At 47.5% G+C, this 25,000-nt stretch overlaps 1 protein-coding gene across 5 annotated transcripts in view; it reads left to right on the top strand.

Annotated features, from left to right (window-relative positions):
- The window catches only part of LOC119112389 (NAD(+) hydrolase sarm1), an 89,384-nt gene that overhangs the window by 5,937 nt on the left and 58,447 nt on the right, over positions 1-25,000 (top strand). For 2 of the 5 annotated variants that reach the window (XM_037236558.1, XM_037236559.1), the window contains exon 1: positions 21,134-21,283. The exons of 2 other annotated variants lie outside the window; for them this stretch is intronic. In XM_037236558.1, the coding sequence (XP_037092453.1) occupies position 21,283 (1 nt within the window). In that variant the 5' untranslated portion in view covers positions 21,134-21,282. Of the gene's footprint in view, positions 1-21,133; positions 21,284-25,000 lie in introns of those variants that run through there. One more of the 5 variants, XM_037236560.1, reaches the window with a different exon arrangement.

Genomic DNA, 25,000 nt, shown 5'->3' on the forward strand with positions numbered 1-25,000 from the left:
TTCTTATATATTTTTTCTTTCTTTTACTGAAATATGGGTCGGACGCTACCGCGAGATCAATTCTGCCTAAAGTTTACAGCAAGAAACTGACAAAATCACGCGCTAAGTGAGTGCATGAAATAGATCACTGGCGCTTTGCATTTTACAGTCGTCTATTGGACTCCTTTTAAACCGGTAACACTCAGAAACCCTGCCAGAATTTTTATCTGGACTGCAGAGAAATAGGAAGGATTCCGCGAATGTAGACTCAAGATCAAAATGGGTCAACAATTAGCGTTAATATGGTCAGGCCATATCTGCCGGGCTATCTTCAACATTCAGTCAGAACTGATCAGTGGTACAAATTATGTGACGCAGTTTTCAGCATGCACGCTCGCACATCTAAGAAACAAAACAAAAAACTCGACGCCAGACATTGCAGTTTTGCGGCTTACACTACGCCGTGTCTAGCAGGTGGACGAAAGTAGTGACGCATCTGAAGAAGTACCTTTGAACACTTTTGAACACCAAATCATAAATGTTGTGATATCGCGGGCACATATTCACCTGTGCGGTTTTTAGATTGATGGCAATAATGTATTGGTTTATACAGCACCACGAAATGGTGCTAGACTCTGGTTGTGGAACTAGAAGAGTAGAGGTAACATTTTTTTTCTTGTCCTGTTGCTGTGACTGTTAATCTGTCCAGAAGACAGCTTCAAAGTTGTAAAATAGATTCGCCCATTGTTTTGCGCTCAGAGAAAGATGGGACAGCCTAGTGCGTTTTAAATTCATTTCGACCCATTCTATTCAGCACCAGTGAGGCCCATTAATTCTTTCCAATAAACTGGCCCCCTCGAGTGCAACACTACGGGCCACATTGTGGTGCCTTCTAACCAAGTACGTAGTTTCCTATTTTAGTTACAATTTTTGTCCATTTTTCAGTTATCATAATTTGCAGGTTCAGCTCCCAAAAACTAACTTCGAGAAACTACATCCTGCTGCCAGCTGCGAAACGTTGCGTCAAATCCGGGGGGAAAACCGCTTTAAGCGCATTTCGGAGGCAGGCTCAGCCATTTTCGCTTCCCGCACCTCCCCCGTACCCTTCCATCGCTCACTCAACTTCTTCTAGCCATAACTGATGGCGTCTGACCGTTTCTTAGCGCCACCACGTGACGCGTGTGGCGGTAGCGGCCGTGACTGATGCACACAGACAGGCATTCCAGTCGAGGAATCGGTGGGTGGCATGCAGCTGACGGTGCTTTCACGTTGACAGTTATCGCACCAAATGTCACCTGGTAGCAGCTTTCATTGTGTGAATGAGCTTGGGTGCCGACTGGACCCGCAACCTAACACGCGCCCGGGTATCCGGCTGGATACCTTTCGCTCGGGTGGGGGTCAATTTGGTCCCCTGAGATCTCAGAAACTGAAAGAGCTGGAAACACCAAATTCACAGGGTGTGTTGACCTATACGTGATGTCACGTAAGCCAAAAGTTTGAGGTTCCTAGACCATGTTCTTCTCCTCAAATGAGGTCAAACAAGGCCAAACTCTAGGTTGGTCTCCAAAGGACCCCTGGAACCTAGATAACTGTTCTAAGCAAAGCTTTCACATGCCCATCTAGAGGTCAGTGACCTTGTTTGACCTTTCGAAGGTCGTGGTGGGGCCAAAATCATGCAAGACGGCTCTGAGTTTTTGCATTTGGATAAGCGACAAAGATTGCGCTAGGCAGTATGTTACTGAAAAGAAAATGTTGACCTGGGTCATTTTAGATTAGTGACTATTCTGATCTTTGGGAAGTCTATAGAAGGTGTATAATGCTGTTCCTGTTATCAATAAACTCAAAATGACACAGAAAACTGCCTCATACAGGAAGCCAATAGAGTAATAAAATAGGTTGATTTTGACCTTCTGATCTTTTCTGATCTTTGGGAAGTCTATAGAAGGTGTATAATGCTGTTTCTGTTATCAATAAACTCAAAATGAGCACAGAAAACTGCCTCATACAGGAAGCCATAGAGTAATAAATAGGTTGATTTTGACCTTGGTCTGGCCTTTGGAACTGACCTTAGGTCAATGTAACTTGTTCATTCAATTTTTGTGTTGCCTAAAAAAGTATCTCGGAGGTATAGGGCTTCGCCTCACACTTTGTTGTTGGATCAGATTGAAAGATTCCCTAGAATTGCCTTGCTGAAACCATGGCCAGACCTTGACCTGCCATAGGTCAGCGAACTTACAAGGTGCATCTAAATTGTTGATGCTAAAAGATCCGCTATTCATTTATCCACAGCTATGCAAAATTTGGCGCGGCTATGCCGCGCCGTTCGGAAGCCATTCCAGGAAGACATTTGGGAGGGGGGGGGGTGGGGGGGCAATTTGGCTCCCACCCAAGCGCGTGTTGCAACGCGGTTACGCTGACCTGTTGTCAAGGTTGCACGGCCACACAAGCATGGTTAACCTTTTTCTAGAAGATGTATATTAACTGGGCACTTATTTGCAATGCTTTGGTGTGCTCCATGATGAATTATTCGCTTCCACACAATTTATGTTAATTCAGCCGTCGATAACGCATTCCTCTGCTGGGAGGTGTCCGAGATCAAGGATGCATGCGTCTTTCACAGCTGCATGACGACCGTATGCATAGTCAACGTATGGTATACTGTCAAGCATCATTCATTCGGCGAATGCTGAATGGTGGGACACAATATAACAAAACAAAAATGTGGTTGTACTTGCTCACCACAAAGCTAGCAAGGCATGTCGATGTGAGGGCGTGTTCAAAGCTTGCACAGATCACGTTAAGAAGTAAGATGGGCCAGATCGCACCGAGAAATCGCCAGAATGCCTAAAAACAATCATGGGAAGCGAATTCATAACTTAACGAATTTCCAACACTGTTTCGGCTCCAAAAGTACCGCAGATTATGAACTATTGCATGAGTTGGCTGAGCATTACAAGTGCAGAAAGGCAGAATGAAGCTTTTTCTGAACCTCCTTCCAAGCGCATTGCGATATATATATATATATATATATATATATATATATATATATATATGTGCTTGTGTGTGTTTTACTCAGGCTTAAGTCATAAATCAACTTTCAGCTGCATCCTAGACTCAGATTGGAAGTATAAAATGCACAGTGTATCTGAAATACATGAATTTTTAGGGGATTCAACCCATTTGACATGCGAGCCTTCCTTACACACGCGTCCGTCACCAGTTGTTATTGGCCTCGGTGCCCTCCGGCTGCCAGTTCCAGCAGCCTCCCGGCAGCGGCCCGTCTGTCTCACTCACCGGCGTGACTTGGCGACAGTGAGGCGGCGAGCCAGACGAGTGACACAGCCAGCCGCAGCGCTGACATCGCCAGGCGGCCGCCGGCGACACTGACCTTGTCCGGCTGTGCTTTAAGGTCGTATCGACCGACCCGGAACGGCGTCCAGCGCGCTAGTGCTGACGTCACCGATGCTTACAGCGCCAGTTCTGCAAGCGCCGGCGGATTTTCGCCGCCAGAGGCGCTATGGTCTAGCTGAGCCGGTTATAGACGGCGCTGTTGAGACAATTTTAAGGGCGTGTTTGTTTTGGCGCAGCCTCTGGACGAGTCACGTTCTTCATTCATGAGTCATGGCTGAATGATGGCTCACAATGGAAACTTGAGCGCACAATCACAATACCAGTGAACGATAAATTGTCGCCAACAAATACATCATCACTGCTTGTTCCCCACAGCTGTCGTTTCAAGCTATGTTCAAAAAATAATGTGACGTAATACTTGTAACGTGCAATGTGCAGGCTATACATTTCTGTAACTTAACAATATCATGTTTCTGAGTAAATGTGTTTATTTAAGGAATCTGGTTCTATTATCTGCTGTCATTTTTGGGTACAACATGCGTGTATGCACTCATTGACGCTTAAAACACTATCGAACTTAACGTGGCTTTTCCGAGTGTCACGTCGGTAAGGTTAATAGGTCAGGCATGTGAAAATGGACACTCCCAGCAACGATCACACAGGGATGCATCAAGGACACACACACACACACACACACACACACACACACACACACACACACACACACACACACACACACACACACACACACCACACACACACACACACACACACACAAACATATATATACATATATATATATATATATATATATATATATATATATATATACGCGTGTATGTTTGTATATTTAAAAAGTGCAAGCTAAAGGCTTGCAAGATTTAGTGTTAAATCATGCGAGTTACAAAGTACGGAATTCCGTAGGTAAAGCGTTATACATTTGCACGACACTACACAGCAGGCGCCGCCTACTCGCCTCCGTTCTCACGCGGGGAAGCCAGATCAGCGTCCTGACGGGCGGAGTGAGAGCGAAGATAAGAAATGATCTGCGTCTGAGACAGGGGCTTGCGGTTCGCATGTAGTACACATTTTGTGACGCGTCGGTGGAGTGTTGTTGATTGAGCTGACTGGCACAAGGCCAGCCCAGTTCGCACGCACGTCCAACATATGATCAACTTTGCGACGACCGGAGACAACGCGCAGCGCGAGGTTCAAGACCTTTTAAAGGCGCTTTGTGCTTTTCTCCAACTCATTACCATAAACGGCGAGGCAATATCGGACGCGTGAGAGGACCAGGGCAGAAGGTCAGACAGGGCCTGACGACGTGCGTGGGACAGCCCAATGAGGGTTCCGTTGCATTTTTTGATGCGTGCAGATACGTAAGAGTTCCAGATGAGGTGCTTGCCCAACATTACGCCAAGGTTCCTCACGGTGGGGCCGTCACACACTGCATCCTCGCGGAGCCGAACAGTTATGGAGGCTATGCCAGAACAACTTTGACGGTAACCGCAAGCTACGAGTTCCGTTTTGCCAGTATTTACTTCCAGACCGAGGGAGTAAGGCAGATATCCAAGGATCAGCGGCTGTTCACTGTGGCGATGATCTGAAGGAGATAATCTTATTCCAGATATCAAAACTTGGGTGTCATCAGCGTACTGGAGCACGTGCGCGTCAGGAGCGAGCATGGGCATGTCGTTGGCAAAGATCTGGGGGAGGGCCGCGCCTAAAGAGGATACTCAGAGTACACCGATAGGATCGGACGGGGGCCCGGATAGGTGTCGGTTACCACGCTCGTCAGCAGTACAAACAGATTGGGTATAACCACAGAGACAAGATGAAAACCAAGCAGGATCGAAATAATAGGCTTGGAGTTTAAGAAGAGGCTTTGTGTGGGCGCTCACATTGGGACATTTGGAAAGGTCGAAAGACAGAAAAGAGCAAGTTCCTAGCGGCCAGTGACAGCAAGGATATGGTCGGATAGGTAAGGAGCATGGTTTCTGTGGAGAAAACAGGGGCGAAAACCATGCAGGAATGAGAAAAATGGGTTTTTCGCAGCCATTGAGGGGTGAGGCGGACGCTGCACCGCCCTCTCCACAAGCTTGGAAAGACAAACGATGGAAAGGGACACAAAATAACAGGTTAAGGCAATAATCACGCTACTTAAAGGCCTACCTATTTGGGGCCAATGGGCTGCAGCCCGTACCGCAACCGTGGTGTTGACAGCAAAAGACGACCGGTCTGCAATCTGTCCTAGCCACAGCCCTGGGAACGCTCAAGTCTATCATATAAGCTATCCTGTACTCAATATCATGGGTTTGGAAGCGATATGTGAAGGGTGTAACATATTAGATTTGACGACTAACCAGCTTAAATGTGTGTTACATTTGCATATCTGCACCATCATCTACAGTCATCGTTAGTGTTTTCTTTTTTTTCTTTTTTTTAATGGTTGGTGGGTCTTCGCCGATAGATCTTCCACTCCCATCGACCTTGATAGCTTCTGTTTAAGTGGGGGAGATGAAAAACGGTCTCAGCATCTGTGAGCCGTACTGTAAAACACTGGTTAACGTCTTGTCTCCGTGGGAAAAACGGTAAGAAAGAAGGCAAGAGTGATCAGCGCGTCGCCAGTTCTCACCTTACATGTACTCAAATCGTCACCCCTCCATCAATAGCCTCATCTAAATGAGCTCATGTTTTCTTCATCAAAACCGTATTTATACCCATTCGACTAGCTAGTCATAGAGGTGTCGTTAATCCCGGATCGAAAACAGCAATAAGTTCATTGCAATTCAACATAGTTGGTTTCGGAGTAAAATTAACCGGCCATTTTGATAGACCCGGCAGCATGTCATGGCTTTCGCTGCTATGTGCACTGGGTATATGCCTTCGATCTTCATCCAATATGTCAGCGTAAAAGTGGCCACTATGAAATAAAACATACCCATAATAAAAGTACCATTAGATAGGATTCGCCTCTCATTGGGTCATGGCCTAAACCAAAACTTCACTAAAAGAGCGAAGCTTGAAATGGGAAATGTTCTAGAAGAAAGAACGATACGAAATGAATGATCAAGTATGACACAACTAAGAGACTGGACACGTTTAGCGCGGACCGATTACATCGCAGGGCTGATCGCTTCTAAAACTCTTTCAGCCAGATCCCTTTCACAAAACTATTTCAGCCATCTCCCTTTCACGCTTATTGGGAAACTCAGTATTCCAGCTATATTTGTGAAGACCGGCTTGACCAGCGTAATGGCCATGTATTAAGCGAATACTGCTGGCGGCAATTGCAGACAACTCCGTTTTGCCGACGGCAACGATGAAAAAGCTGCCGATTTGCGGGAGATGATCGGCGAAAAAAATGGATGCTTTTGCGAGCTGTTTCATGACAAAATTGAAAAATCGGAACATAATACAACAGACCATCCCAGCTACACGTATCTCAAAGCTTAGTATTGGTCCATCTACGCCAACCTTTGCAGCGCGGACTTTTGTAGAGCACATGTCGAAACAATGACCTTTTGCTTTCTGAGCAAGTTGAGGCACAAGATGTTTCTGAACGCAGTAGCTTTAACCTGATTGTTTTTAGCAGGCAACAGAAATATACTAAAAACTCCACTGTATCAGCGCCGTCAACACGAATCAGTGATGACACAGTGCTCTTCCAATATCCCCCAAATCAGTGCTTTTCACATATTTTTCAGCCAAGATTCACTTCACATACTAAACAGCTTAAAATACCAAATAGCTAGGCCTATTGCTAGTCGTAAGATAGGTGGCCTGCCTCAGTGTCTTGTGGCGAACATGATCAGTTGGTTACACAGCGTTTTAAATCGTGCCATTTGAGATAAAAGATGGCTTCGAATGCTCGCAATGCGGCTGTGATTTGTGCTGAGTGTGTTTAGTGCAGGGCTGTAGGCTGCCGAGGTTGTGTTCGTGTCGCAATAAGCTTGCCGGCTTGAGGAACGTAGCTAATTGTCAGCTTCCTGAACAAGTGCGGGGGTGGCCGACTGAATATTCCTCGCCCGGGTGGGGGTCAATTTGACTCCCCCTTGAGATATCAGAAACTAAGAGAGCTAGAGGCGCCAAATTCACAGTGTGCCTTAGTCTGTACCAGGACTCCCTGGTGTCAATCTTTGAGGTTCCTAGGTCATGATCTTCGAGTCAAATAATTTCAAACAAGGTCAAACTCCAGATTGACCAGAGTGCTTTCAGACCTTCTCATGGAACCAACGCGAACCGGATACATGTTCCAAGCAAAAGGTCACTGGTGCTCATTTAAGGGCAGTGATCTTGTCTCGCCTTTCGAAGGTCATTGTGACCAAAATCATGAAGGCTGATTTGATGTTGCACCTGAACAAACTTCAAGGATTACGTTAGGTAGTATGCTTCTAAATGAAACGTAGACCTGCATCGTTTTTGGTCAGTGACCTTTTCTGGCTTAAAAAGTTCAGGCAAATTGCGCGATGTAGTTCCTGCTGTCAACAAATTAAAAGTGAGGGCCAGAAACTACCCCATACAGCAAGCTCTCTAGTATAAAGCAGGTTGGCCTTGTTATTGGTCTGACCTTCACACTTCACCCTAGATCAAAGTAATTCATTATTTCAATTGTGGTGTTGCCTTAGAAACTATCACAAAAAAGTGTGGCCTCGTCTAACACTCCGTTGTTGTATCAGATTATATGATTCCCTAGAAACTGTTTTCGCTGGAACCATGGGCTGACCTTGACCTGTCGTTGATAAGTGACCGTACAATGTACATCTAAATTTGTTATATCAAACGATCCCCTATTCAGTGTTCTATACCTGAGCAAAATTTGGCGCGGCCACGCGCCAAATTTGGCGCTGTTAGGAAATTGCAAAATTACACGCTGTTCAGAAATCATTTCGAACGACCATTCGAACCGAGTCAAATTGACCCGCACCTGTACGTGCGTTGATACGCGCTCGGGTGGGGGTCAAATTGACCCCCTCGAAGGTTTCTCCAGAATGATTTCCGAACGACGCAGTGTAGCCGCGCCAAATTTTGCATAGCTGTAGGCAATTGAACAGCGGATTGTTTGGCATCAACAATTTAGATGTAGCTTGTAAGATCGTTGACCTATGGCAGGGCGAAGTCAGACCATGGTTTCAGCGACGGCAATTTCTAGGGAATCCTTCAGTCCGATCCAACAACGGAGTGTTAGACGAAGCCATGCATCTCTAAGATGCTTTCGTAGGCAACACAACAGTTGAATGGGCAAATTGCATTGACCTAAAGTCAGGTATGAAGGTCACACCAAGGTCAAAACCAACCTGTTTTGCTACTCTAGGGCTTGCTGTACGGGATAGTTTCTGGTGCTCATTTCGAGCTTACTGACAGCAGGAACCGCATTATACATCTTCCATTAACTTCTTAGAGGTCGTAATAGATCATTGACCTAAAATGACCCATGTCAACATTTTGTTTTAGGAACATACTGCCTAGCGTAATCGTTAACGCTTAGTGAAATGCAAAACTCAAAGCAGTCTTGCGCGATTTTGGTCACCTCGACCTTCAAAAGGTCAAAGAAGGTAACTTACCTGAAAACAAATTTGAAATTTTGCTTAGAAACGGTTATCTAGGTTCTGGGGGCACTTTGGAGACCAACCTGGAGCTTGACCTTGTTTGACCTTTTTGACCCAAAGGTCATGATCTAGGAACCTGAAAATTTGACCTGAGTGAGTTCACGTACAGGTCAACACACACTGTAAATTTGGTGTCTCTAGCTTTTGTAATTCCCGAGATCTCAGATAGGAGTCAAATTGTACCCCCCACCACCACCCGAGCGAAGGGTATCTAGGCGACCATCCGGGAGCGTGTTAAAGCGCTGTACGGCTCTTTTAATTATTTACCTTAAAGCGTTAGAAGGCTCTGCAGACCAAGGAGGCTGACGTTTTGTTGGTTTCCAAACTGTGCATTGAAAGGTCGACGGCGGACATTGGAGCGACACATGCCGAGGATCTGTCCGGGCTTCCTGCTGCCGAGAGGGACAGCGGTTCTGGGTGAGAGGTCGGGTTTCACCGACGCAGGCCTCACACACTGCCTGGTGGACTGCAGATTTAGCGTATTTATTGGTTAACAGGTGTGAGATAAACAACTCTTCATTGCCACTGTATTATAGGACCTACACCCTGGTCGGGTCGACAGGATTGGTAGCCTGGTCCAAAACTGTCACTTCGTTGGCCAGACAGCCAACAGCTTCTTTCCCACGATAGAAACCGGTTTGGCCCAGCCCTCAGTGGAAAGTCAGGCTGTGACTTCGCCGTATAATGCGTGCACCAGCCTCAGTACTTTAGCGTAATGGATATTAATCTGGACGGAAGGCGCATCTGCAGTAGCAAACAACCCGTTTTTGGGTCCGCGATGAGGCGGGTCTCGTGAATACCCTTGGGGTCTGAGGCCAGCAGGCTGCACAACCTCCAGCCCTTGGGGTCTGAGGCCAGCAGGCTGCACAACCTCCAGCGCTTGGGGTCTGAGGCCAGCAGGCTGCACAACCTCCAGCCCTTGGGGTCTGAGGCCAGCAGGCTGCACAACCTCCAGCGCTTCCAGCTGTCAACCAGCTTGGGACGCGACTCCGATAAGATTTTCGGAGGATACCGCTCCGGAACTTCGTGCAATCAAACCCAATTTCGGCATCATCTGGGGTATTCATTGGCCTGGTCTTGACATAAAAAGACGCGCCCCTAGCCATTCCGGTTTTGGAGAGGTCTGTCTTTTAGGAACACTTCACGACGATCGACGGCTGGCGCCGACGACAGAGGGCAACCGACGATTCTGCGTACCACGCACGACGTGTCGGCATCATTACAACTGATTCCGCGTACCACGCACGACCTGTCGGCATCGTTCCAACTGATTCGTACATCACAACGTTTTATGTACGTACGTTTTATGGGGCTACATACGTTTTATGGGGCTACGTTTTTCGTTTTACTATGGAGCTACGTTTTACTATGTTTTACTTTACTATTTACTATTACGTTTTACTATTTATTTCGTTTTACTATGCTATGTTTTACTATTTACCTCGTACCTTAATGCATGTTTATTAAAGAAACATCTAATTTACAAAAAAATTTGACGGGCTTCTGGTTGGGTTAGTTATTAGCCTAGCAACGTGCAAGTTCTTGCCAATCGCGAGATGTTGTTTAGGCCCATACCTTGTGTTGTTTTCTGCGAGGTCCTATCTTTCTTAGTTTGGAGACGCCAGAGGTCGCTTCCGCCCCCCTCAACCATCAGTCCACGTAATAAACAGTGACTAATCAGGGCGAGAGTTAGGCGCCCCACAGTGGCGTGCCAGTGCTTCACAGCACTGCGTCGGACTTGTGGCTTCTGCTGTGCCGGACATGCGGCCGCTCCATTGCTGAACGTGCGATCACTCTAGTGCTGCATACGCACCCACACAGCGTTGGACACATGGTCTCTCCTGTACCGGACATGCGGCCGCTCCATTGCTGAACGTGCGATCACTCTAGTGCTGCATACGCACCCACACAGCGTTGGACACATGGTCTCTCCTGTACCGGACATGCGGCCGCTCCATTGCTGAACGTGCGCTCACTCTAGTGCTGCATATGCACCCACACAGCGTTGGACACATGGCCTCTCCTGTACCGGACATGCGGCCGCTCCATTGCTGAACGTGTGCTCACTCTAGTGCTGCACAGGCACTCACACAGTGTTGGACACATGGTCTCTCCTGTACCGGACATGCGGCCGCTCCATTGCTGAACGTGCGCTCACTCTAGTGCTGCACAGGCACCCACACAGTGTTGGACACATGGTCTCCCCTGTACCGGACATGCGCTCTCTCCTGTGCCCGACGAGCTGCTTCTTCTGTGCCGGACACGCGGCAACTCCAGTGCCAAAGGTGCGCCCATTCCAATCCTGGACGGCCGCTCCTGCGTTAGACGCCTGGCCTCTCTTGTGCCAGGAACACGGGCGCCGTAGTGCTGGACGGATGCTTCTGTGACGAGCCTGCGGCCTCTCATGTGCGGGCACGCGGCCGGTCCTCTCCTGGACACGCGGCCTTTCCTGTAGCCGACGGTCGCTCCTGTCTCGCACATGCGGCTCCTCCTGTGCAGGACATTGAGCTGCTCCTGTGTAGGACATTCTGCAGTCTCAATGATCAGAGCAGCGATACTTCAGTGATTGGCTCGCCGCCGCTGCATTGAGGCACTGGCACCGCACGCTTTGTTAGCATACAGGTCATTAGAATATTACAGTGCGGGTTAATGCAACAAGCGTTTCAGGCCTTACTATTCTTGTTACGCATGCGCGATATTTGTGCGTCAGCTCCTCGGTCCAGAGCTGGATGTGCTGTACGAGAATAGCCAATAATAGATAAGCGGGTGGATGATATGGTTGGTTATGATATGTACGCTGCCTAGAAACTATTTCAAGAATTTGCGATTATGGTCTATGAGCGGCGCTAAAATCAGACTGGTTGCTAAATACTAAATAAGGTCATCATACAACGAAATAGTCGCAGCGCCCGAAATCCGAAATGATTAACCAATCACGCTAAGCATGGCTCGTTACGCGGACATTGGCCGGCCATCCATGTAACCCAGGCCGGGAAACGAGTCATCCAGTGTTGAATCTCTGGGTAGTGGTTCTGGATTGGGAAGAAAAACTTCGTCAGGCATGGATTGGTTGCTAAATACTAAAGTAGGTCATCATACAGCGAAATAGTTGCAGCGCCTGAAATCCGAAATAATCAACCGATCACGCTTGAAAATTGAGCTCTGTTATATGGAAAACTGGAGTCTTATTTTAAACTCTGCAGTTTTAGACTTAAGCCATAGCTGTGATATAAAGCAACATAGAGTTTCCCAACCTGGGGAAGCGCAGTTTGTAATACCAAAGAGGAGCGTAAAACTGGTAGCATAACGATGGAGACGGATTTTTAAATGGATTGCACACTGTAAGAGTTTTTTCTCAAGCGCTGGTGTTGCCTCGTATGTCGCGAGATGGTGCATAGAGTTTGTTACGCGCCAGTTTTGGTCGTGATACGGCCGCTAACCAAATATGATCTCGTTTTTTTTTCTACACACGTTGTCTCAGGCTGGAACCGAAACGACGTGCTCACCGTTCTTAAGCGCGCTGCGCCGGCCACCCATGCACCAAGACCCGCGTCGTAATCAACAGGGGCTTTGGCATAGCCAGCAAATGATACTCTAGTGAAAATGAAGCTTCCAGAACAAACAAAAAAACTGATGTTTATAACGCATTGCATTTCGTTGATCTTTACTGCATGTTTTTTATCGCTATTATTATATTATATTACAAAGGTTTGTGATAGAGTTGGCTCCAGGTAACAATTTAGATTATTCCGAATTACGTCGGTGACAAAACAGTCATTTTTTCTACCCCTGGCGGATAGTTTGAAAAGATTGTAGCAGATGTCACATTTAGTTGGGAAATGTTCAATTATTGGGCACGAAAATGTCTGATTAGTCACTCCTTGCCGGGAATTGCTGCATCGAACAATAAGTGCACATCGTATTCTATAACAAAACCAATAGTGTACCTAAAAGGGCACCTCGGATATTGACATAAGAGTCTTTAGGCCATAGAGTATACCATGAGACGCACATGCGCGCCCGCTGTTTCTTGGTTTCCGTTGTCGTTGCAAAACACCGGCGCTCAGCCGGACGTACTGCCACCACAGAGACAGCCCAGACCGGCAACACATGACTGCATCGGGGCCTGGTCACCAGACACTGTCACCCCAGGGACAGCCCAGACCGGCAACACATGACTGCATCGGCGCCTGGACACCAGACACTGTCACCCCAGGGAAACACCACGCGGGTAAGGGGTAGCACATCAGCTGGTCCGGACCACAGACCGTCTATGGATCAACATCCGGTAATGAAGAGTTGCAACGGTGGCGATGGCAGTTTGAAGTATCGGCAGCAACTTTTACATTGCTTCCACAGTAGCATTTGGAGGCTGTTTTTTAAACTAAGAGAGAAACGGATTGTTAGGTACTGTTTTTTTCAGGTCTCTCTAATGCTGCTAGTGTGAGAAGAGTTTATATTTTTTTGCCATGACAAATCCGTCATATGCTATGTCAATCTTTAAACGTTGTTAGCGCTTTTATAACATAGGCTATCATGTTTTTATTATTTCAAGCTTGTGCATAAGAAGCTCTCCAGTTGTGCTCGACTTCTTATTATCAAGCAGTTTCTGACCAGACTGGTGGAAAATAGTATTGCAAATTGAAATAGATAATGCAAGATGCCCCACATGGACGAAATAACCAGGAAAACATTTGGAGGGAGGTAGGGCTTAACATGAGCATACCACGGGACTTCCCAATTGTATATACCCTTTCAGATTCACCGGCCTGTATTTCATCTGTCGCATATCAGCTTTTGCGCACCCTCGGTGCCTTACCAACTTGCAGTTTAACCTAAATTGGCCAAGTTTTAACTGTATCGATTAAGGCCTTTTCACTCGTCTACAGGATCCGAGGCAATGCATGCGGTCTGCTTGTATTTATCTTACATGTGTGTTATTTTGCAGCATGCGCCATCACATTTATATGACAGTTTCCAAATTAATCTCAGAGGTCTAGATATTTCCGAATGTCTGCTTTTCGCTCCATGAACTCTCATGAGTGGCCGGGAACAAATGAAGGGGCTTCAAAAATACAATTTAAGCGCACCGAAGTCTAAACAGAAACATGCATTGTTTTCATCTGTATTCTAAAAATCATGTTTTTTCTTATCCCTCGTCCCCATTGTTAACCCTAATGATTTTGCGGTTCTTTAATGAGACATGTTTGTTCTCAAAGAACAAGAACAAAACATAACACTCAAAAAATGCATGCAGCAAACATTGCTATCACTGTAGACTTGTCTGAAACACCGGAACACTCCAAATGGGTTTGATAACCCAATTGCCGCATGAATGCCAGCAACGGCGCTGACCTGCCAAATATTTCTGCTTAGAAAGAAAGGGCGCCGACTGTCAGAGTTGCGGACCGTCCGCAGGGTTTTCCGTCCATTGGCTCTTTATGACCAAGATTTTCTGCGGAAAAAGCGGACATGGCGGAAGCGGAAAGCGGAAAATGCGCACATGTCCCCATGACAGGGCTACGGCATGTGGCTCTGGACTCGTTTTCAAGCTGCGACACAGTGCACAGTTTATATTCTTAGTAGCGTTTCGAGTGAAAGATTTTAGACAAGAGCCGGAATTCATATCCACGAACTCTGTCGTCGAATCACAAATTTACAAGTGCTGTTAGGCGTATTGCACGTAACTGTGTTGTTATTGCTGGCAATGCACTGTAGCATACAACTTAAAAGGGCGGATAGAAGAAGGATTAAAAAGAATGGACGAAGAAAGTCCTATCTCTGCAGGGTGCAACGGGGTTCGCGAAAAGATGTTTCCGGCGGGATCTGCACAAAATCGTGTGGTTTATGGTGTGTGCTGAGCGTAATTGCCAGTTTGAAAGAACAACGTTTAACGGGGTAACTATAGTGTAACTCGAGTCTCAACAAAGAATTAAATCGTTCAAAGGGTGGAAAATGTTTGCCCTGTCACGTCAAATGTCAAATGTCAAATGTCTGATTTCATGCAAAGTTTGTGCTTCCGGCCATATGTAGTGTAAGATGTATGCAGCAGTCCGCAACACTGGCAGTTCGATGATAAACGGTGTGAAGCTTGCCTTTCATTCTCCTGAACAAGGCCTTCTTCATACGCCCAAACAATTCCTTTATTTCTCTTCCCGTATGCACACTTCCAACTCGTGGCAAAGCACTGACTTCCCTCTTTTAAGACGGTCACGTTGATCACCAGCCTTTGCCTTGTCGGTCCTTTTAGCTATCAATATGCTTGTTGAGGTGATTGTGCCAGCTCAGCTGCAGTTTTAGATACAGGGAACTCCTGTCAGTGTACACAAATGTTGCCCATAATCTCTCGTCCGACCACGTTATTCTGAACAGAACAGTCTTTCTTCGTCAAGACCATATTCGATGGTAGCTAAAAGAGACATATTCTTTATCATATCAGACTCTTCTAATCACAGTACAACAGTGAGCTAAAACTAATTCTAAGCTTCTCAGATAACTGCAGGCTCATATCGATGCATAATTGACACACAAATGCGCGTGCGATGCAATGCAAGGGGAGATGCAACTGCAAAATGCAATGCGTTGCTTCCTCCAGAGCAAGCTATTGTTGAGTCGCCAAATAATTCTTGTTAGGAATTTGAGGGCGCAGATTAAAGCTGCCTAAAGCCGTGGAAAACACAGCATTTTGAGAACAGGTACGACCAACACTGCCGGTTGAGCCCCCAACCGTTTTCAGAAGGTGGCACGTCTAGAAGCAAAATTCATTTATCCAGCCACCACAGCTACAGATAGGCAGCTGAAGGCAGATTAAATGTGAAATTTTGATATGTTTCGCTATTTCCCATTGTTCCTGGACTATGTCATGAATTTTTGAAAGATGCATGCTAGAAGCAGGTTGTTGCTCGAATTATAAATTCCAGCTATGATTTGAAGTGCCTACGAGACAAACTGTAAACTGCAAGCGCGTCAGAGCGCCAATTAATCACGCGGACGAAAAAACAACTTGAAAAATGATCACAGCTCACGAAGTTTTAGGTCCGTCGGACCAAGGTAGCTAAAACAAATATTAACATACATGTCTATAATTTTTCCCATGTGAGCAATATGCGCCGCAAGTGGAAGCTATGACTAGCCATTCCGTGAGTGAAACACAAGCTAAGTTCATTCATAGCCGAATCGATAATGTTGAGCATCACTTTGGTCTCATGTGCGAAAGCTTTGCTAGGACAGCAAGAAAAAATGCCAAGTGTCGAGACGCCGTGGATGATCTTGCCAGAACTATCGTGGCATACGCTGATACGGAAACCTTGAACCGTACCATGAGAGCTCAAGTTACGCACTTAGCTGATACATTATGTGGCATCGCGGACTTGCAACAGGCTTTGGTCCAAAGAATAGAAATGAGGGTAGTTGGCGGCCTTTCAGCGTATGAAGAGGCATGCAAACACGCCCGAAGTGACTTGACGTCATCGTTCAAGGCTCAAGGTAGGGAGGCCAAAACAGGTCGAAAACTTGATTCAGTTCGGGAGAGGGCTCCAGATGATCTAAGACAAGTTTCTGTCGCCGAGGCACAGCTTCAAAGGGCAGTATTTGATGTGGCCAGAACACATGCAGCCTTAGAAGAAAGCATGGAGTACTTTGAAATGAAAAAGCTCCGTGACCTGAGGAGAATTCTTCTGGAGTTTTGTCACTCGCAGTTGACTTTTCATGGACGGAGCCTCGAAATGTTTACACGCTCATACAACCTAGTGGAAGAAATTCAGATAGAAGCAGACGTAGAGGAGTTCAAAAAGGCTTTGATGTTTCCTTCAGGGAATTTGCAATATCGAACACCAGAAATGATAAGTCGAAGCATGACAAATTTCAGCCAGATGCCGATGGGAAGACCTGTTGGTGTAGCCACAAGCATGGGAAGGATGGGCAATCTATACAACCAAGGCCCTTTATCGCCTAGCGGATATGCGCCTATGGGTCCCGCCTACAGTGCCCAAGCGCCGAGGTCTCAGTCTCTGGATAGAGATTATGGAGCGAGGTTTCGAACGCAATCACGGCCACGTTTCACGCAAAATGATGCCATGCAACAGTCCTATGCGGCTCAGGCTAGTTCCTCAGGGGGATTCGGCGGAGGGCTGAGAGGCTCACGAAGTCGCTCCACCTGAGGTACAATGTCAGCGCTGAGAAGTGTCTCGCACCAGGGACTCCGAAAAAGTGCTGAAATACTAGGCATCTGCGGATTTATTATCATTGCAATGTGAGCATGTATCGCTGTGTTTCAAAGCATCTGTTTTGAAACCACGCACTTATTGGGATATTTGTCGTCATTGTGTGGACATTGAAAATATGCCCTTTATTGTGCGAGTGATTGACTCTGAAAGGTGAAACTATGTGCAAGTGAAATAGACTCAGATATATACATATATCTGGTTTAGGTAGCAGGCATCTCCATTCACATTATGTCTTCGCCCAGGTTTCAAGTCTGCTTTCAGCAAAGAAGAACGAGAGCGGACCAGAAATCAATCCGCAAAGAGGTGCTCCAGAGTCACCGCGTCTCCTCGATTGCACCATGGCAGCCTTACCGTGTGTCACATGTGCTCGTCGGTACGGTGCTCTCTGATCAGGTATTTAGTGCACACCAGATTGTTCATCATGGTGGGTTTTGCTAAAGGTTCCAAACAAAGGGTGTTCGTCAACCTAATGGATATGCGGGGGAACGTTAGGAAGGGATATTTCGTGAGGAAGTGTACACTGCATAACACCATTTTAGAATAGGTTAAAAAGATCCCTGTGAGGAATATGTACAAAATCCGTGTTTGAGGAGAAACTCAGAAATGTATTGCATGTGCTTTTAAGTGGCAGAGTTTCTGAGTTGCACACTTTAAGTATGCAATACGTTTCTTAAGTTCGGACCTTGCCGACGATCACATGAACATACGAGCCAAAATGAATGGCTACGCACTACACGTTATAGCGTACACACGGCCACACCCATGGTACGAGTATAGCTGCTTACCTGTTTCAGATGGATTTTCTGGGCACAACCGTTTTTCAGCTGTCGTGAAATGATCAAGCTGAAGCCTGAAATATTCTGTGAACAAAAAACAAAAATGTTGCCAGGCTAAGTAAGGTCACAGTTACCAAATCTCACTAACGAAGAGGCTCGCGGCTGTGGTGGTAATTTGGTGTTTCAGGGCGCGTCGGCATCGGGGCCATTTTGGGCCGCCTGTTCCTTGAGGCAGCTGTTGGAACCCCCTGTCCAGGTTTTAGGCTTTCACTATGCAGTGCATCACTGCTTTAACACCGTGCCACTCGATAATGTAGGAGATCACATCACACAGGAGTTGGCTTGAATGGACTTATAGATGCTGCTCTGCAGTCATTTGCTTTGAATAGTTTTATAAACCGGCCAACAAGCACATCACATTTTTCAAAGCTAAAAGCATGTATTCGATGACTTTTGCTTACTTTTGACCTGCACACCATAAGTCGTGATAGATCGTGAGGCTGGGAATAGTGAGATAGCTGATGTAAAATGACCTGATCGGACCTTGGCCAGATTTGAACTGCACTGAGCTTGACCTGATACACATTGACCCGTCTTGACTTTAGGGCTTGACTTTAGAGCTTAACTTTCCAAAGACCCGATGTGACCTCGGAAATTTGCCTTTGTAAACATATGACGGGTTTCTGACGAAGAAGACGATCACTTGCCTGAGGTTGGTTCCAAAGCTGTACTATCCTAAAAGTACTCATTTATATTCGATACCCCAATCGTCAGCGAATTGGTTTGTTTCCACCGCAAATTTATCAGTTTAGTAAAGTTTGCGTATTCACATTACGTCTGCTACTGCAGTTTTTTCGTCAGCGGGATTCATAGGATTACCAAATCATGGAAAGCGCATGCATCAACGCACAGGTACCCTATGCACACCCGCTAACATCCCCGGCTACGTAACTTATTTCACATATCGGTTTGTTTACGAATCGGACTTTTTATAACAGACTTCCCAAAGGGTGTGCTTGTACAAGCACTTTAACAAAAATATTTGCAATATGAATCCTCCACTTTATGCAGTCTGCTGCTCCCAGCTTGAGGGAGTCTTCTTAAGCTTGTCACAAGCTGATCAAGTTCACGGGTGACACACGCGGTGATAATGCGGTGATTCATTCTCCCAGATGGCAGATGTAATGCATGGCCAGCTGACTTTAGCAAATGAGAAACCAACTGAGAAATAGCTGCGATGTGTTAAATACACGAGACGCGCTGCACGCCGACAGAAGGTGCTCAGCTTGGACACGAATTCGAGGCACCTGCAGTTGGATCGGGCTGTTAAGCAGCGTCCCACGTCCGGCCACCGGCAAGCGACTGAGCGAGCTAACTTGGCAGCGTAACACCTTGGAAACCTAGGAGACTGACAGGCTGTTTGCAAAACTGTGACATCATGCAAGGGCGCAGCGAGAGTTGAGGTGAATAAGGGGGGGGGGGGGGGGTAATTGGGGCCATTAACAGTCCCCTGCTGGTGAAAGCTGTCTCCCCTCCACGTAAAATACGCACAATATTTCGCTCTTGGTTTCGAAGACGCGCATTCTGCTTTGTTTTCGTTTAATTTGTTTTCCGTAATTGAAACAGAACCCAGCAGCTTTCACGTCATGTTATTTTGTTTGCATAAAGAACGCAATAAACTTGAGAAACCATGTTTTTCCTAAACCGATATAAGTCAGGAGCGTGTTAAAATTTTTTTGGGGGGATACAAAGATATTATGGGCTCTATTCATTCCATCGAAGGATGCCCGTCGAAGGATGCCCATCGAAGGATGGACCCCTAGGCGTATGTAGTTTGGCCTCAACATTATCCCTCATTCCCTTTCCCAGAGCTCTGAAATGACCACTGCGGTGACCAAAAGAAATCTTATCCAAACGAGACCAAACCATGACAGTCACAAACACATAGTGTGCTATTCTCGAAGCATGGCCACAACAGATGTGATATAACTCGATATTGTTACTTGGTCACCTACCGTCCTTTTGCATGCTACAGCATAGCAAAACAAAGGTATCAAAACAATGTTGAACATTTCTAAAGTGTTTCGCGAAACCTGGGACAACATACAGTGGCCCAAGCATTCTCATTTTTTTGTAGCATCATCCCAACAAAAACGAAAAATAGCAAAGCTCGTCCTTTACATGCGCTGGTATTGACATACTAAATCTGTCTCTGACGGGCAACGACAAATGTTCAACACGACTTCTCTTGCAACGCTACGCCACGGTCGGGTTTATTACGCTTGTATATGGATAGACACTGTAAGTCGCATGGAGCATCTGAAGTTGTCAGGTCTAAAAACAAAATTTTGAAAGAAGTGAGTTTCTTTCCAATAGCTCCTCGGTCATCCAGCCATAGGTGTGGGGACTATCGCGTTGTGAGGGCTTTATTGGCTCGAGACCCCGGCATTTGGGAAAATTTGGCACTAAGATCATGACGGGGCATGGAATAAGCTAATCGAAATGCTTTCATCCGCTCCCACCACAACACTCACCACCGCCTCCAACTCGTAAATACCATGGAAGTTCCCGTGCTCCTATACGCGGTAAAACAACTAGGGCAGACCGACAGCTGTTCTGACTTGTTAGCGATAACGCGTTGCTTCCTTTCTCACATCTGTGTTGTGTTAACCAAGCAGCGCAAACAAGCCATTTAGCGGCGCGCATGAACCGGCTCGCTGTCTGCACAGCGTTGGCACTCGACATTGACGACGCCACAGGAGGCAGTGTGGCCTTCGGTGCCAGCTGCAAGCGCATGAATACTTGTGCCACCAGCCGGCAGCTTCCTTGTTGCAGGCGGCGCAGAAGGCAGGGCGAATTGACCCTCTGGCGCGCGGCAGTCTTCAAGGGGGGGGGGGCCTTCATTGCCGGAACCGGTTATGGGCCGCGCGCTGGCCGGCGCGGTACTTGTATGAATCCGCATCGGGGGGGGCCGACGCGGCGGCACCGCGGCGCGCGCCACTCGCCCGTCGGGCCGCGACCGCCGCGTCCGCGCCTGCGCGGCCAGCCACCGTCACCTCCGCGCGCGCACGTGTTGGCGGCCGCGCGCGCGCCGCACGTGTTCGGGAGACGGCCGCAGCGGAGCGCCGATTGGGCCCGGCGCGGCGACTCCGCCCCACGGTACGCACCGGCCGGCCGTCCACAAAGGTAAACAGGTCAGAGCACTTGCGCGTGTGACAGTGCGGACGCGGGCGTGCGGCGAGTGGTGCGATGACCCTGTGGAGGTGGCGTATATGAGTGACTGGTGACAGCGCACCCGGGAGAGCTGCTAAAGGGAGCTCCTGAGACGGTGACGTCGATTCAAGTTGGTATTTGAGCGACGCTGACAGCGAGAGCTCATGGCTGGGGCAGCTTAATCGTCCTAGGTCACGGCCGAGCCGCCGGCGCCCTCCGCGTAGACAAACATTCGACGCCGGCTGGTAGTTTTTGTGAGGACAGCCGAACAAACGCTGATCGATGGGTTTCGCAGCTGCGGGGCAGTGATTCAAACTGGCGCCTTGCTGAATCGGTCACGGCCACTGCAGCCCTTGCCCTTTTATGACAAAGCATGCTATACCTACTGAGAAATAAGGTGTACCAGAAATTCGCTTTGAAGCTGAGCGCATAGAAGCTTGCAGCACACCTCCCCTGATCCGTTTCAAATATTTTTGCCATGGGTTTTGTTATGAAGCTTTCTGTAGAGTTTTGTCTTCATTACTTACTCAATGGGGTACGAGCGCGCAGAAGTGATATGTCGTTACCGGCAAATTATAGCGCAAGCGTGGCGAGTTTTCGATTCGGAATTTATTCGCACTGAAATAACTGCTCTTTGCAGCGATAAGTTCTGCGGCCTCTGGTGGAATAACTCAATTGAAGCTGGTCTGGTCCTACCAAACTCTTGAAGTTTATCGGATACATGTAGAACGCCATTTTAATTCGGGTAGTTTCTACGGGGTATTTTGTATGTGGATCACTGACAACTGTTTGACATCGGATTAGGGCAGAACGCGCCACTCCTAGAGTTCCCAACTGACTTGTGTGAATTCTTGCAATTTCATGATTTCATAACCTGCTCTACTTGAAATAAAATACTTGATTGTTTATGCAAAGATTAGGGAAGAAACAAGCGGTCATTCGGGACATATTGGAGTGTCATCTTACACTGGATAACGATACACTGGACATGCTGGATAACGGCAGACAGCATGGCCAGCTGGAACCGTCTGGCGTCCAGCTCGGGAAACTGTCGGCGATGGGCAGGACTGAAACAAGATGCTATGTGCAACTGTAAAAGGTTTTAGCAAGCACTTTTGATGATATCCATATCTATATTGACCTTACATTTATGTTTAGCGTTGAGTAAACCCCTAATGCCTTTCGTCGATGTGCGATCACCCCGCAGCAACGTAGCAACGATGAAAAATGTTGGAAGCCCCTATTTTTATTGTGCTCGTGGGCATGCGATTTGCACACGTTAACTGTGTGCACCTAACATATAATATTAGAACAACATTGTGGTTTCGTAATGCACTACGAATCACCTCCAAATACGCTACTTGACGGAATGACAAAGGCCTCCTACCGGCCAGCAAGAACATGCAAAAATGCGATGCATAATTTGGGCCAGCGTACTTGGGACTTGAGTCGTTCCCTTCGTTCCAGCTAGTTCGCACGGCTCTCGCGAACATGGCCCGTGTCTTGATGGAATCTTTAACTCGCGTACGGGGCTATCTCTCCTTGCAAAGCGCAGAACGAGATCAATTGGCCGCGATCATATTCAGCTCATTGAGCGAGTTTCCGACATCAGGCGACCGTTTGCAGCGACTTGTTCTTCTCTCCACGTCATTCTGGCTAACGTGACATGTGTGGTTATAATACATCTGCACCAATGGAGGTGAGATATATGTTATGCATGTGTATTTGGCAAGAACGTAGATTAAAGTTTGGTGACCGTCAATTTCGATCCATAAACAGAAACGAGCGAACTTTTCCTGAGCGGCCAGCGGGTGGTCCAAGTCGTGAAGGAATGTAAACGAGCGCGAGCGGTTCACGAACTGTTGGCGAACAAGAGACCTTGGCTTAGGTTGACGATAACTGTCTTCTGTTTTGAAACCGAGAGTGTTGTGGTGTCGCGTGGTTGTTATCATGTCTTTACCGTGTGTTTATTTCTCTCGTTTTTATTGACGTAATGGCGCTTGTTTCGCTGTGGTTGTCGTTCGCACACTCGCTAATCCGTGGGATGCCCAAGCGGCCAACCAAGTCACTGACCTAAACGGCAGAGCGACCGATGGAAAGAGAGCATGAAACCGCATGATTAGAATACGAGCAGTAAACGCCTGTTGTATGTCTATCTATCTATTTATCTATCTATCTATCTACCTCTCTTTTATCTATTGCGGTCCTCATGAACGAAAGCAAATGACCTCAGGCATAGATCATCCGATCTTAGCAGCGGCAGCTGACTGGGAGCCGCCGTGCTCCATCTCCTGGCCATCCACTGAGTCGACCACTGCTCAGTCCGGCATCTGACTGGGAGCCGCCGTGCTCCCTCTCCTGGCCCTCCATTGAGATAGCCACTGCTCAGCCCGGCAACTGACTGTGAACCGTCGTGCTCCCTCTCCTGGCCCTCCATTGAGTTGGCCACTGCTCAGCCCGGCAGCTGGCTGGCGAACGACTTCAGTCATTTCTATATTCCAGAGTTTGAGGGTTTCAAACCCCCAAATGATTCTTGCTACCTATTGCTCTAGTTACAATATGTGAAATTATATCGCAAGCTGGTGAACGCCAGATGGAAACTTCTCGGTGCTTGAAAATAAAACAGACGCTGATACAAACTGGTTCGCCTCCTCCTGGATCAATGAATGATGCATTTTCATTTGCGAACAGATCGCAAACTGTTTGGGAGCATGGCGTGTTTGTGAACGTTTAGCCGACCGGCGGTGAAGTCGCAGACGAACAGAATCAAACAGCAGGTCGTGAACTGTTAACAAATTATTGGTTAATACCCAACCGTGGCGTACATGACCTGTTTATTATAGCCAGAGTTAGTATTTTCGCTCCCTTGGGCATCCGTCATGGAATGGGCAATTCACGCACTACTGCCTAATGTGAACCGGTACCTCGGTCAGCGTAGCTTCACCACAGTCCCGGTTTGGACCGGAATCGTCGTGTTCTCTCCGACCGCGGGGATCCTATGGCCGATAGCGGTGACCGATAGCCGACCCGACGCCAGATGATTACCCCCGAGCGGCCAGCGGCTACTCTCAACCGCCGCTGCCAGCCCGCTCCCCTCCCCTCCGCAGCGCTGGAGGTCAGATCTGCCACCCCCGCCACCAGGGGACGACTGGGTGTCCCAAGCGTGGGAGGTACGCCTCCTCGCCGCCCACGCCGCCCTCGGTCCGCCTGCACCGATGAGCAGTCGCGTCGGCTAGCTGGGTCTCAATTGGAACTGAAGGTCGCTCTAATCGAGACCGGCTGGCCAGTGGCCCTCGGCAGGTGGCGGGAAAACCCGGCCCCGCCTGCGCCCCGCTGGTGCCCTGAGGGAGGGGTTCCCCACTGGCTGGGCCTGGCTGGTGGTGTGCTAAGTCGGCATCTAGGATGTTATTGTGAAGACCGAAATGGAACATGCTAGATCTCTTGAGTAATCTCGCAGTAAAATCCTCAGCACCAGCTATGGCTGCTTGCTCAAAAGATGCGGATTTTCCGCAATGACATGCCGTTGCCTGCGTGGGTTTTTCTGTTTGAAGGAACAAAATACATACTGGGACACGAATGCGGGAACCGGGGGCCATTTTTAATCGAATATTTCACGGAATCTGGACCAGAATACCCCTTGAAAATATCGTTTTACTGTTTAGCTGGATTCCCTGGATATAAATGTCTAAACTAGTATTGTTTCTAGAATGAACCATACAGTTTATGGTACACGGGTGTGATAGTTGGTTTGTGCATGATTTATGTGATGAGACCATCAATGCTTTTCGCTAATCCACAGGCGTAAGGCATGCGGTTTTTTGTTGCAAAAGTGAGCATTTAAACCAAG

Source organism: Pollicipes pollicipes, unplaced genomic scaffold, assembly GCF_011947565.3.
Source record: "Pollicipes pollicipes isolate AB1234 unplaced genomic scaffold, Ppol_2.1 Scaffold_7261;HRSCAF=8764_pilon_pilon_pilon, whole genome shotgun sequence".
NCBI lineage: Eukaryota > Metazoa > Arthropoda > Thecostraca > Pollicipedomorpha > Pollicipedidae > Pollicipes > Pollicipes pollicipes.